The sequence below is a fragment of the Amia ocellicauda genome, chromosome 5 (genome assembly GCF_036373705.1).
Source record: "Amia ocellicauda isolate fAmiCal2 chromosome 5, fAmiCal2.hap1, whole genome shotgun sequence".
Taxonomy (NCBI): domain Eukaryota; kingdom Metazoa; phylum Chordata; class Actinopteri; order Amiiformes; family Amiidae; genus Amia; species Amia ocellicauda.
This window is the reverse complement of record NC_089854.1, coordinates 32,676,242-32,691,296: the sequence shown is the minus strand read 5'-3', so window position 1 is coordinate 32,691,296 and position 15,055 is coordinate 32,676,242. Positions and strand designations below refer to the sequence as shown.

General features: G+C 42.4%; 1 protein-coding gene across 7 annotated transcripts in view; it reads right to left on the bottom strand.

Moving 5' to 3' along the window:
- Nucleotides 1-15,055, bottom strand: part of LOC136750074 (caskin-2) — a 125,624-nt gene that overhangs the window by 109,659 nt on the left and 910 nt on the right. For all 7 annotated transcript variants that reach the window (XM_066704838.1, XM_066704841.1, XM_066704840.1 and 4 more), the window contains exon 2: nt 5,973-6,419. In XM_066704838.1, coding sequence (XP_066560935.1) covers nt 5,973-6,066 — 94 coding nt within the window. In that variant the 5' untranslated portion in view covers nt 6,067-6,419. The remainder of the gene's footprint in view (nt 1-5,972; nt 6,420-15,055) is intronic.

The window sequence follows — 15,055 nt, the reverse complement described above, 5'->3', positions numbered from 1 at the left end:
AAACATTATTCATCTTCAACCCAAACTCTTACCAGTAAAGCGAGAAAGAATGGTATGCGGAGTCCAACAATATTAAAGTTAAATGTTATGTAAATGTTTCTTGACTTTAATCTTGGCTTTGAGGCTGATTGGGTCAGGCGATACAGAATTAAAATGCAGGCTACAAAAAAATAGTTATTTATAAAAAAAATTAAATCAGGGTTGTTGAATTTGAACAAGAAAGTGAAATTGACAAGAACAATTGCAAACCATGACAAACAAGGCCTGCAAAAACAAAGGGATTTGCTGTATTTCATACCTCTGGGCTTTAATAAAATGAGAGTTATGCTGGATTACACGAGTTTAGGCTACATTATCACATACTTAACCCCTTCGGCAAATTCCTCAACAGGCCCAAATAGGATATAACATCTGCTGTGATGAGGGCGAAAGTCATTTTAAAAATATATACGTGTATATTTAAATGATATTTGTCCATGACAAATGGAAGATTAATTTATTTTAAAAAATAATCTCTGTATGAAGACTAAAATGGAACAGTAAAGACACCTCTGAATAGGAGAATTACAGCCCCTGGGGTGCCTGCTCCAGTAGACTGGGTGGGTGCCTCATGTATATGAATGGTGTCTGAGCGTGCCCCTTTTTAACCACTCCAGCTCCTGCATGTTAATCTGACAGAGGACCATCTGTGGTGTCCCCAATTCACCATCAGGAGGGTAGGGGGGGGGGCGCAGACTTGCAGTACCAGATGTCAAAAGAAGGGTGTGGGGGAAGGAATTGCGTGATGGAGGGGGGGGTGGGGGGTGGGGGCTGTCCCTCATAAAGAGTGCAGAGAGCACTTAGCACCCGTGTAAGGCCAGGGCAATAAATAAAAGCCGGCATGAATTCCAACAAAAGGGGTAATCCGTCAGTATGTTGAGAGGCTGGTAATTATCTCCTCCGTAATGTAAACACAGCCGACTTCAATGAACTCCGATTGTGACCAGGCGGAGCCCAGTTGTCACTTTGCAAGCAGGGATCAGGCCTGTGCGAGAGTCTGTGTGCCTGCGTGTGTTTTCTACGTGTGTGTCTGCATGTGTCTGTGTGTGCAAACAAGAAAAACAAACAAACAAATGCCTCACATGCTCAACTATCAAATCTGTGGAAAAAAATGCCTAGGAAGCGACATTGTTTTCCTCTTTGGCATCGTGAAGCTGGATGATCAACACAAGCAAAAAGATTCCTGCAATTTTCTCTTCACTTTCTTCAAAATGCAAAAACAACAACAAAAAAATGTTGGTGTGCAGGGAGAAGCCAGTAGTGCACTACAGTCACACCACAGAAAAATAAGTAAAAAAAAAATAGACATTTTAAAACCATGTCTATAATAGCGAGCCAAGCTACTGTTGAAAATATTTTAATGAAAGGAACTTAGAATGAGGGATATACCACAGCAGATACTCTTGGTTATGATACCAGAACCACCAAGTATGTGGATGTACAATTCCCACCTCTAACTTCACAGCACTACTTAAAGAGATGAAATGGTAGCAACGCTTAGGAACTCAGTATCAGTTTGTTAGACACTTACCCCTGCTTCATCTCTGCATGTGTTACTATTTACCTACTATTAAAAGTAGGGAATACTGCACCATACTTCTGACCTCAAATGACGTAAAATACCACATAACTTTCCCAAACACTCTGAACTGCACGGTGTATGTATATAGCCTACATACCGCAGACTACAGGTCTCTCTGCAAGCTTGCCTGCACCCATTAGAAGGTGGCACCACACTGAGTTTGCTCATTTCCGCTGTTGAAGACTCTTATTTCTCTCCGTTCGTCCTGAAGTGTGAACAGATGCCCTGAGCTCCCGCGCAGACTAATTGTAGATCAGTGAATGGTGAATGACGGGGATGGGTGAGAGAGCGGTGTTGTCAAAACAAAGAATATATGCGGGGGGGAGGGGGGGATTATCTTCTGCGGGTCATAATTGAAAAAGAGGGCTTTACTATCCCCCCCAGGCTGGGATCGAGAAGGACACATTGCATCGGCTGTCAGGCAAACTGGGTGCAAGGCAAGCAGAAATATGTCAGGACCTCAGAGATCTCCAGCTACCACGCAGAGCCTGCTCCAAAACGGGACAGCAGAGTGAACTGCATGAAAGCCTTATTAAGGAGAGCACCAGCACCTGCACTCTAGGCACAGACTGCGTAGCGGCCCACGCCAGTCCTATTGTTTCTGTAGTTACATAACCAGCACTTTGCACTTCAGCCTTTCTCACTGTTTACATTCCTGATCTGCAATCATACACAGAGAGGCCTGAAGAACACTGCAATATAAGGTAGACTCCAAAGCCAGAGGAGAGAAACTTGCTTTATTTGGCTGGCATTTGGCTTATTGATCCAGGGCTCTCAGAAAGCTGATTCATCACAGATCCTCCTGAGTCAGCCTCCATAATGCGTTGAGATACAGATGCGTGTGGCCAACCTCCACCACTCTCTGTGTAAGGATGGGCGCATTTGAACTATCTGAAACACAATAGGACTTGAAATCCTTCTGGTCCTCTTTTCCCAGGAACTAACTGTTGTCAATCTTTGGAAACACGTTTTGTTTTAGAATCTATTCTCCTCAAACTTTTGTCTTGCAAGAGCCCTGTCATATTAACATTAACAACCATCCCTCCGCCCACTGAAAAGTGAAACACCCCCCGTTGCTGTCTGCTGTAACCATGAGGCTACTGTGATGGGAAGGATGCAAATTTATGTCAGTGGGACCCCTTTCCACCTTCACTTGTCCAGCGTTTGATGTCGATCACGATTCCGGCTGCATGTGATTAACTGAATCACCGAGACGAGACGAGATCAGTAAGTATCTCTAGGAGTGCGGCGGCAGAGGATTTTGATCACAACAGTGCTTACACACCCCCGCCCCACCTCAAATCAACATTCCCTCCATCTGTTGGAAGGTGGCTTAGCCCTGGCCTAGAATAGCTCTCAGCAGGTGGGTCCCAATTTATTACACTGACATGAGCCTCTCTGTCTAGATGCCGAGTCTTAAAACCAGATTCTAATCGGCTTGCAAGCTCTGTGGCCACAATCCCCTGCAACTTCCCATCTTGACATCCCTCAGGGGCGGGAAGGAGGTAGGAACCCCCCAAAGAGAAACCCTTCCATTTCCACTTCTCCACTGGAAAGCTTCATATCAATGACGTCAGCAGGATGGGTGTAGTTAGAATACCAAGCCTCAGAATTTCCTGAGCACGTCAGTCTTCAGCACCAGCATAGATTGCCGACACGTAGAAAGTCGGACTCCAGCTTTGCTGTGCAGCTCTTGATGCACCAAATACATTCATATTGTATAGGAAACCAGAGGAACAAAACAGAGCAAAGCAACCAGACATTGCAAAGCTACTGGTTCCTCAAATTTGTAATACAGCAGTTTTTTTATTCAGACAGACAGCAGCAAAACTGCACCAATTAAATGGCGTACAGTCCCTACAATATTTGCCTGCATGTCACTCCATCCGAACCAGAGTTCTGGAATGTGAAAGCGGGTCAGTGGTTTGCCTAAACTTCTAAGCCTAGAGAAAATTAAAGAAAAGGACAGGGAAGCTCCATACAAGCTGGAGCACAAAGCCCTCTGCAGTCTTAGACCTGGATTAAATCAAAAACTTTGACCCACCCGCCAATCACAAACTCCAATCCCCATACAAGATGCCCCCTGCTAAACAAAAAGCTGCCTTCAAGTACTTTGGACTGTAATTTCGGGGGGAAATCTTTCCTTTAATCAGGGCTTTAATCGAGAATAAGCATTTCATTTTAAAATTCCATTACTCTCAGTTCATCCTCATCCTCTTAACCTGGATTCTCCTCTTCATGTGGTGAATGGGTTAAAGGTTTACCCCATGGTAAGGAGAGCTGCTTCTTCTACAATACACAGAAACCAGACCCTCAGATTGAGAAGACATTCATCTCTGTCTCCAGAAAAACCTTCAGTCTAACTGAGTAACTGAGATACTACCACAACTGAGCAAAGGAGAGACAGGCTGAACGACGAAAACAAAATAAAACTTACATTCTTGTAAGTGTGTATATGTGCTGCAGAGTCCAGGACCCTGTGCTATCAGGGGGACGTGTATCTTTACATCGAAAACAGCTGCAGTGCCAAACATAATATTACTTCAATGGACGCCTTTAAAGAAACCCACAGAATCCATTAACAATATGGGCCCAAATTCCACGCACTTCTTTGCAATTTTGTGATAAATGTATAGTGACAGACACTAACACTAAAACACCGCCTGGGCTTTGGCGCTGGAGCAGATTGCATCTCGTTCAGCTGATCCTCTCAGATAAAACTTGGAGACTGTCTGGAGATGTCAAGGGAGGTAAACGGTGACACTCTCAGCAGGAATGGTAGAAAAACTCCCCCACCCCTGAATTCACAGCCCGATCAGTATAGTGCCATTCTGAAATGATAAGGGCTGAGCCCATTCAGGTGAGGCAAGTTAGCTTGGCACCCTGACATCAGTTTGGGGGGAAAGTCTGTGTTCATTAAGTAGACAGTGAAGTAGCCCTACAACCAGCTTTGAACCTGTAACCTTGCTTTGATGAGAGACAGATCAAAGTGATTGTAGCAATCCCCTTATGTTTAGCTATAACAAGTAACAACATCTTAGTTGCATAAGTCTCTTAAAATACATATTGCTATACTAAATAAACATTGAATACCACTGAGTAATAGAGTAGATTGAATGACTCATGTATCATATGTATTGTCTTGAACTGCTTAATGGAACAGAACACAAAACAGTGTATAAATGTAAAAGGAGACACTTGCTGAGGGTATTCACATAATATGTATGAGTGATGGCAGCAGCAATCAATAAGGAGTGGATTGCTGTGCAGTGCTAAAAACAGGAGAGCAAAGGAGAGCGAGGACAAGGGAAAACTGTAAGAGCTAAAACAGTTTAAAATATCTGTAGAGTTCATGAATTTCGATAAAAACCCATTACTGACGGAGAACAGCTTGTCCCCTCACCGTTGGTAATGCAGTTTGGATATGGATGAATCTGAGGTGTTTTCTGAACTCTGTACAAATGCAGTCCAATCCCACACATATAGTGATACTGAGAACACATGCAAGGTCTGTTCTTCTAGAGGTAAAGACTTTTTAATGTGCACACTTTGTAGAACAAAACACATTAAACTTATTTTGATGTGTGCCCTCCAAACACTTTTAGAAGCACACAACACACAAACTGGTTGAGAAAACACATACAGTCGGAAGCTTCAGTTAATCTTGAAAAGCTTTTTGATAACCTGCTTCCTCTCACTGATGAAAACAGACCTGTCAAAACTCAGTCAGTGGCTCTTACTCTTGATTTGTCTTAAGAAGTCTCTACTGGGATTCTTTTTTTGTGTGTGTTTCTTTAACTTTAGAAAACAACTGAAACATTTTATTATTCTAGGACAGGAGCCAAATGAAAGACAAACTGCTCACTTTTGGTCGAAAGCATAGATGGGGAAACCACAGGGCTTGAAGGCCCTTGCCTTACAGACTACACAATAACATAAACCTTACAACCACCAAAAGTATCTAACAGATTAATAAAAGCATGTTTAAATCAACAGTGTTACTACAGAATTTAAAAACTCAACTAGCTGAATGTTTGCTTCTCCATCAGTCACAGAAATTCACAGCAGCTTTGAGCACAAACCCAAGAACAGATCAGCTCAGTAGCCATTAGTGGGGCACAGTGACTCGATTACACCCCTGGGAAACGTTCTTCTCCAGTCAGACTCACCACTGTGGACACACAGTTAACTATGACCTAAAGGAATCAGCACTCACAACACACCTGTCTGGATATTGTGCCAACAATAAGACCTTTGGACTTCAGACAGAACAATACCAGTCCTCATATCTGACTAGCTTGTAACAAGGGAAAAATCAAATAGGGAGAGGGGATGGAGTTTGAATACTCACTGCTGCGGTTGGCCTTGACCTTGGCCAGCAGTTTCTGGGCAGACGGAAGGTCTCCACTCTTCACCGCCTGGAGCAGGTCCTGTTCCTTGCCCATGGTCACCCCGTCTCTGTCAACAGCGCCAAAATAATCCCTCAGAGTGCCATGGTGAGAAGGGGCCTTGCCAAACTGTCTGTGAACGTTCCACAAGCCTAACTAGCGACCTGGAGTTCACACAATGGGGCTGCCCTTTGGGGAGCAGGTGTCGGCCAACTACTGAAATCTCAGGACTTTATTTGCCTTGCAATACATACCACTGAAGGGCAATAACTCCCACGTTGATTTATTTTTTGGTGGAGTGCTATGCCTCAGTGTAGGCTGGTGCAATCCAGCAAAGCCAACTGTGCAGGACAAAGGAAAATCCAAAAGGTCTGAATGTGATCATCAGTATTTCCTAGGTAATGGCCAGCCTGAAACAGAGAGAGAAAATGCAATTAAAAACAAAAAACAAAAACAAAAAACTATACAGCTGTATTTGCTTTAGGTTTGCAACTCTGTAGACTTGTTGTATAGTCTATCAACAGCACTTCACATTTGCATATCTTAAATGTACAATTCTTAACAAAAAGTAGGTTTCGGGTACCAAAGGTGGAAAAGGTAATCATGTCACTTTAAAAAATCATCACTTTACTTGATGTATTCTTATGGGAGAAGATTTTCTCATCACCACTATCTACAGTACTGTACAAATGTTTTAGGCAGGTTTGAAAAAATGCCTGTAAAGTAAGAATGCTTTCAAAAATAGACATGCCCCATAAATTAACAGCAAAATATGTTCAGTTCACAATATCTTATAACAAGTTAATTAAACTAAGTGGTTAAATATAACAAAGGGCAGTACAATTGTTGAAAAACAATAGCACACGGATCAAACATGCTATCCTCTCTGTTTTATTCTATTTGATTAAATGTTTCGCAACTGAAATGTTTTGTTTGAGGACTGAATGCACACCGGAGCTAAGCATGATAAAAATATATCCACAGTTCATTTAAGCAGTTTCATATAAAATAAATAAGCCTAAAAATCTATTTCATCCACAATTTCAACCTAGAAAAAGGACAAGCAGAGTGCAAGATAAAAAACAAATTCAACATCTGTCCATTTAATCAATTGCGTTTCAGTACCACTGATAGCACTGCAGCTCAGCGCAGGTGCGCATTCAGTCCGGCAAATAAAACATTTCAAGTTACTTCAGTTGGATATATCATTTAAAAAAGTCTACAGTAGATGTTTAAATGTTAGATTTTCACAACTTTGAATAAGTTTGATTTGATAAAAGATTTAAGAAGTTCACAAAAAAAATTAAACAATATTTTTGAGGGGCAAAACTCTCACGGCACACTTGGGAAGTCCTCACGACACAATATTGTGCCGCGGCACACAGGTTGAAAACCACTGATATAGGCAACCACCGCTGTGTTGTCCGTCCAAACCAGCACGTCTATCCTGTAGGACTGGCAGGAAATGAGACAGTCCAAGGAGCACTATTTGTAACTACAGGACGATGATATGGAGGACCCGTGCGGGCTCCATCCACTTGCTGGCGGAGATCGGCAGGTGGGCGGGGCTGTGGCCTGGGCTGTGGCCTGGGATCCGTGATTGGGGGGCCAGCTGCAGGGACTGCTCTTTCTCTTGGAGGGTATATGACAGCATCTCCTCCACAGAGGGGACGAAGATAAAGCCTGGCGAGATGGGGGTGTCCATGAGGCGGGTCCTGTCCGCCTCAGGAACCCGTTGTGCCTGGGACAGCCAGAGCTTGAGGCGCACCACCACAATGGCTGCCAGGGATTGCCCAGTCGCCCTTGCCCTATGACGCATCACCGTCACCAGTTGGTTGGCCACTGCCGCTATCTCCAAAATAGGGGGTGGGGTTGGTGATGCGCCATCATGCTCCAAGGGCTATGCCAGCTAGGCCAAATACAGGGCCAGCAGGCTCTCAGTGTTTCTGAGGTGGGCCACTTGGGCTGCAACCTCATACACCCTCCGGAGCAGCGTCTCCATGGACAAGGGAGACAAGTGCGGCTATGGTGGAATTTACCCGGGAGAAATTCACCAAGTTCACTTCTGCTGCACCCTGGGTCCTGGCATAAGCCTCCCCTCTCCTGGCTTGGGTGGGGGCTGTTGGTGGGGGCCAGGAGAGCGCAGATTGGTCCATCCTGCTGTTTAGAGCCTCATCCTGTCTTCAGCAACCTCACATTTTTAGCTGAGTTTGGCTGTTCCTCACCCAGTTTTATTCCTGCTACACAGCTGTTTCTGTTTCAGTTAATGATTGTGTTTCAACCCACATATTGAATTGATGATCATTAGCAACCGTTTGGTATAATTGTTTAATCATACACCTGACTATATGCCTACAAAATCCCTGATTTTGTGCAAGTGTACTATAAGAATTGATGCTGTTTTGAAGGCAAATGGTGATCACACCAAATAAGGATTTGATTTAGATTTTTCTTCTGTTCACTCACTTTGCATTTAGTTAATTGATAAATATAATCTATTAACATGTCTATTTTTGAAAACATTCTTACTTTACAGCATTTTTTCACACCTGCCTAAAACTTTTGTACAGTACTGTATATAACAGCCAGTAGAGAGGGTGTGAACACTGTACCTCAGGCTGACGTAACGCTGAACAGGACTGACATTTTGATTGTGTTAGGATGCACGTAAGGAATGAAAACATTATATTTTTCAAGACATTCTGGGCAACAACTATATACAGTGAGGAAAAAAAGTATTTGATCCCCTGCTGATTTTGTACGTTTGCCCACTGACAAAGTAATGATCAGTCTATAATTTTAATGGTAGGTGTATTTTAACAGTGAGAAACAGAATAACAACAAAAAAATCCAGAAAAACGCATTTCAAAAAAGTTATAAATTGATTTGCATGTTAATGAGGGAAATAAGTATTTGACCCTTTCGACTTAGTACTTGGTGGCAAAACCCTTGTTGGCAATCACAGAGGTCAGAAGTTTCTTGTAGTTGGCCACCAGGTTTGCACACATCTCAGGAAGGTTCAAGTTTCGAGGCTGACGTTTGGCAACTCGAACCTTCAGCTCCCTCCACAGATTTTCTATAGGATTAAGGTCTGGAGACTGGCTAGGCCACTCCAGGACCTTAATGTGCTTCTTCTTGAGCCACTCCTTTGTTGCCTTGGCTGTGTGTTTTGGGTCATTGTCATGCTGGAATACCCATCCACGAACCATTTTCAATGCCCTGGTTGAGGGAAGGGGGTTCTCACCCAAGATTTGACGGTACATGGCCCCGTCCATCGTCCCTTTGATGCAGTGCAGTTGTCCTGTCCCCTTAGCAGAAAAACACCCCCAAAGCATAATGTTTCCACCTCCATGTTTGACGGTGGGGATGGTGTTCTTGGGGTCATAGGCAGCATTCCTCCTCCTCCAAACACAGCGAGTTGAGTTGATGCCAAAGAGCTCGATTTTGGTCTCATCTGACCACAACACTTTCACCCAGTTCTCCTCTGAATCATTCAGATGTTCATTGGCAAACTTCAGACGGGCCTGTACATGTGCTTTCTTGAGCAGGGGGACCTTGCGGGCGCTGCAGGATTTCAGTCCTTCACGGCGTAGTGTGTTACCAATTGTTTTCTTGGTGACTATGATCCCAGCTGCCTTGAGATCATTAACAAGATCCTCCAGTGTAGTTCTGGGCTGATTCCTCACCGTTCTCATGATCATTGAAACTCCACGAGGTGAGATCTTGCATGGAGCCCCAGACTGAGGGAGACTGACAGTTATTTTGTGTTTCTTCCATTTGTGAATAATCGCACCAACTGTTGTCACCTTCTCACCAAGCTGCTTGGCGATGGTCTTGAAGTAGGTGTACAATCTTGTCCCTGACATCCTTGGACAGCTCTTTGGTCTTGGCCATGGTGGAGAGTTTGGAATCTGATTGATTAATTGCTTCTGTGGACAGGTGTCTTTTATACAGGTAAGGAGCTGAGATTAGGAACACTCCCTTTAAGAGAGTGCTCTTAATCTCAGCTCGTTACCTGTATAAAACACACCTGGGAGCCAGAAATCTTGCTGATTGATAGGGGATCAAATACTTATTTCCCTCATTAACATGCAAATCTTAACTTTTTTGAAATGCGTTTTTCTGGATTTTTTGTTGTTATTCTGTCTCTCACTATTAAAATACACCTACCATTAAAATTATAGACTGATCAATACTTTGTCAGTGGGCAAACGTACAAAATCAGCAGAGGATCAAATACTTTTTTCCCTCACTGTACCCCTGGGTGTGATATGCCCACATTAAACTTCATTAGCTGGGGACATAAAAACAATTCTGTATTACTACTTCTTAAAGGAAATACAATGGTAATATAGAGTCAGCCTAATTTTATCCTAACATCTTGTCAGTTATCCTTTATTAACTTATTTTGATTGAGGCTTATGTGACAAATTATTCCATGCCTCCTGCCCCTGTGCAGTTTGGGAATTCCACCAAGAACTGAATCTCACTGTTTTACGGGAAGCTGGCTCAGTGCCCGGCAATTGAATTCTTTCCTGCAGGAAACCCAGCCGAGTGACCTGTTCCTGTAGTCCTCATTGTTCATCTCACAGAACAGGAACAAAGTGCGTAAGAACAATATCCTGGAGAAAAAAGAAAAAAAGGTCCTTGCTCTTTGATTTGCCAGCAGCTGGGCACTCCTCTCATATCGCATATCAAAGGGAATGTTCAATGAAGTTCCAACAATAACAGGGGGGATTTCTGGAAACTACTTTCAATGAACAAAGAGAAAGAAGCTACATTCACGATACAGCCTTACATAAGGTCCACTGTGGGTTTAACTCTCCCAAGTTAAGTTGGCAGTGCACAGTAAGTAAGGCACCACTTCCAACCACTTATATATAGTGAAAGAAAACCCAAGATGTTGTTTACACTGAAACAGTAAGGACACTTCTACCTGAATTAGATCATGTGAACACAAGATTGCTTCTTGTTATGTATTTCTACACAGCATTGTGTTGGCCTTCACACAGTGTCACCAATCAACTTTCTTCCTAAAACGGGGTCATTGTGGTTACACACGGGTCACTGACAATTTTCTTTGGGTGGGCAGCCACGATTGGAGGACCCCTGTAATGTGGGATTTCTTGGACTTCCGTTGGGGGCCCTCACACAAAGCAGGACTGGTGACTGCTGCTATAAAATTTACATTTACACAACATGGACGTACCTTAAAGGCCCTGCTGGAATTGGTATCTGCATTTCCCTGACACTTCATCTCCTATGTGTTACTTAACCCATTATCCATACTAAAGGCTGTACTCCTTTTAAAGGACACATGGTATGTGACCTTCCGCCCCCCCAAAAAGCACAGTGTTACGTATCTGTTTACTAGCTATAAACTTATTTTCGTGATCACTCTATTCACTGAAATTTTCCAGAAAAAAATAACAAACAAACAATTAATTAAATTGACTCCTTTTGGGAATGCCCAGTGCCGTGTACATTGGTGTGGAGAGCTCTGTGTTGTGTGTTGATGGTGAAAAGACACAAGCTAAAGGAGTCAATCTGTCTTGCACAGGGCACACAAAAGAGAACACTGCAGTTGTGTTTTGCTGTCAATAGGCCAGGACTGCTAGACCATGTGGTCACTGTTCCACCCAAATGTATTGGATTAATATGACACATTAAAATAGTTTAAATCTCAAAAGGCTGCACATATAATACAACTTTTAGAAATGTGCTTTTTTATTCCATGTCTAAAATGAAAGCAAGCAGGTTTTTAATCAGACACTAGATCAGACACCTATTAATGCCCAGGAGGGCTTAACAGGCTGCTCATTCATTCATATTTGTGGTCTTTTTCTAGTCTGAAGAACTTTGTGGCTTGTTTGGACTTTAACAACAAAACATGAACAGATTTTACTCTGTGGTTAATGGTTTTATACATGCTACCCAAAGTGCTTTATAGAAAACAAAGATGGGGTGGTAATTTGAAATCACACAGTATTTATGGGGGGCGGGGTCTAAACTTTCAATACAAGCAAGTTCAAAACGGGGGCAGGACGGGAGTTAAGAAAAGAACACGATGCAACCCTCAAGGACCAGAGATAGATACCCTGGGGGTTCTTAGAGCAAATCAGGTCTCCGAGATGTGTTAAACCATTCTCACCATGATTCAGTTATCTGGAATATCTGTGGCAGAATTAATCATTCACTGCTACCACCTCCAAGATGACCAGAAACTTTAGTGATTTCACTGAGGTTGCATTACTATTTGCTGTTCTGGCTTGCGATTGGTACAGTTTCTGGACAGACAAATTATAATTATATAAAATTAAAATAAAATATCAACTACTCCTTTCAGCCAAAGTCTGACAGGAATGACAGGGCCAGTGTTGCACAGATAGGAGACAGGTAGGTTGAATGCAGTTCAGTACACCAGTCTATCCCATTTCATTAACTTTGAGTTGAAACATAGATAGAGAGAGAGAGAAGGAAAACTAAAAAAAACACTATAGGGACCATTTTGTGTAACCTTTCTAAGAGCTAAGGATTCCAGAATTTCTCAAAGATTACTTTGCTAGGGCCTACAAAGACTTAAACCTGCATAATCACACAAAAGAGAAATGCGAGATCAATCTGATATTGAGAGCTGACGCTGCGGCTCTCAAAAACCTGGGTGGCTGCATGTGGGTGGTGGTAGCAAAGAATTCATTATTCATCTTGTTATAGCTTAAAACAGGAATGTGTTAAAATATCTTTTTTTTTTTTTGGGGGGGGGGGGGACAAGAAAATGCCATGTCAATTCTAATTGCGAACAATAAGCAGGGAATATAATTACAATTTTGCCAAGTGTGCTACACTCCTCTAATTACACAGAGCCTCCTCAGCCTTGCTCGGCACTTTTCAGCAATAAACAGTGATTACATGAAATTACTCTACAGAGTGCATGGAAAAAAGGAACAGAAGCACACTGATGTACTCTTAGAGAGAAAGGGACTGGGGTCACAAGCTACATTTTTGACAACTGCATCCACATATATTCAGCAGGGATCAATACAGAATGTGAATGGACTGTTGGCTATGCACCTCCTGCAGATATCTCTGTGTCAGCTGTAGGTCACATTCCTGTCAAGAAAGGGCTTTGAAGGCACATCATAAAATGTTGAACAGTTCAGTAGATTGGAAAACTTGGAAACTTGGAAAAGAGTAGAAACAGATCTGCTAGTGCTTTCAAGACAGCCTGTAATATAGGGTTTCTGTTAAGGAAATACCTTTACATTATAAGTGGTAATGGGTTATGGGATTAGAGTTTGCCATTACATTAATAAAAGTCACTTTCAAAGACTAATTTGGAACATAGGAACATAAAAGTAACACATAAGAGGAGGCTTTTATGCCCATATTGCTAAATTTGTTCATAAGCGAAGCAATAGCAGAATGTCTGACACTGAGAGCCAGTTTTCACTGCATAGCTGAGTAGTTTGACTGAGACCCCCACAATTCTCTGAGCAAATATGTGCCCACTATTATTCTTTCATTCATGCTGTGATCTTGCCCTAAACTCATAGTTATATTTAGTTTAGCTGCAGAGCAGAACAGAAAAAGAACTGAAATATCTACACTGTATCAATGTTAATTTTGTATTGCCATTGAATACAATGACCTAAGCTCAAGGAAATGCCTACCGGAGAGCACTGTCCAATTGTTACAGCTCTCCCTCTGGTTCAACATTTTCATGCTTATCATTCACTGCCTATTCTGTAAAAAGTAGGCTACATCAGTGAAAATGAGAAAAATAGGGCCCTATTATAAATTCAACTTGTCCATTTATATTTGCTATAGCGCTTTGGCAAGGTTGCCACAGAGTGCTTCACAGATTAAAAGAACAATAAAATAGGGATTAATATGAAATGCACAAAGTAAACCATTAGGCAGTAGTAGTGTAGCCTACTATTATACAAACCATTGTAAGGCAATAATGCTGTGTGTTACTTGTGTCCAAAAATACTGTATTCCATCTCAGTACCATTTTTAGTGTTGGTAAGAAATGTTCCTGTCAACACCAAAAGTGGTAATGCAATGGTACTGAAATGGAATGCGGTGTACATAATTACTCTGAAATTAGCATAATGGTTTCCTGCAGGCCCCTTTCCCCGCAGTTGGTATTGTCTAAGTTCATTAAAGCTTTTCTGGATATGTTTGTTTTGTTATTAAAACACTATGAATAATACAAATATGATCTAGGAAAAATACGACTAGGAGGAAGATGTCTACTAGGCAAGTTAACCCCATTTTCGCCTAAAGCAGAATAATACTTGTCTGTGTTAATCCCTAATTACCGACACACTGCCTCACAGCCAGTTAACTGATGCGAACTAACTGACAGTCCGCGATTCAGCGCTGGTTTCACTGAGGCCAGACTGCGCTTGACGCACGGTATCCTCGGGCGCACGTCCGCTCTCCGTGCAAACTGCGAATACGTCGCGATAACCATGAATACGCGATGTTCATACCGAGCTGTGCCAGCACCGTGCTGTCCGCGGTATACACGGTATGACACGGTAAATGAGCCAGCTCCCCATAACAAACACTGGCACCAGAGCGCGAAATAAACCAAACCGTTTAGACCCGATCTGATGTTTTGCAGCATATTGTGGCATTGTATGGTTAAGTTACTAAATATGAAACGGGACTTTATTAAGGTACGACCGAGGTTGTATAGCTAAAGTGCAATAACATGGGGCACAGCATCTTCAGAACCACAACTTTTCCGAGTATGTAATGTATACCTGCACCGCAAATTTCATGCATTTCGCCAGTAGGCACTTATTTTTCAGGAGCCTCTCATATACAGGTAAAAACAATCCCTGTACGTTTTTGAGGGCAAACAGCGGGTGCATATACAGCTTTGAAAAAATCCTAAAGGTCCAGAATTGGAGAAAGGCGATTGACAGTGACACATAATGATGAATTTAAGTCATGTGCTTGATGTGTGTGAGGTTTTACCAATTGAATATTTTCAATTAGGGAAAAGACGTAGTAGTAAACATGTATAATACCA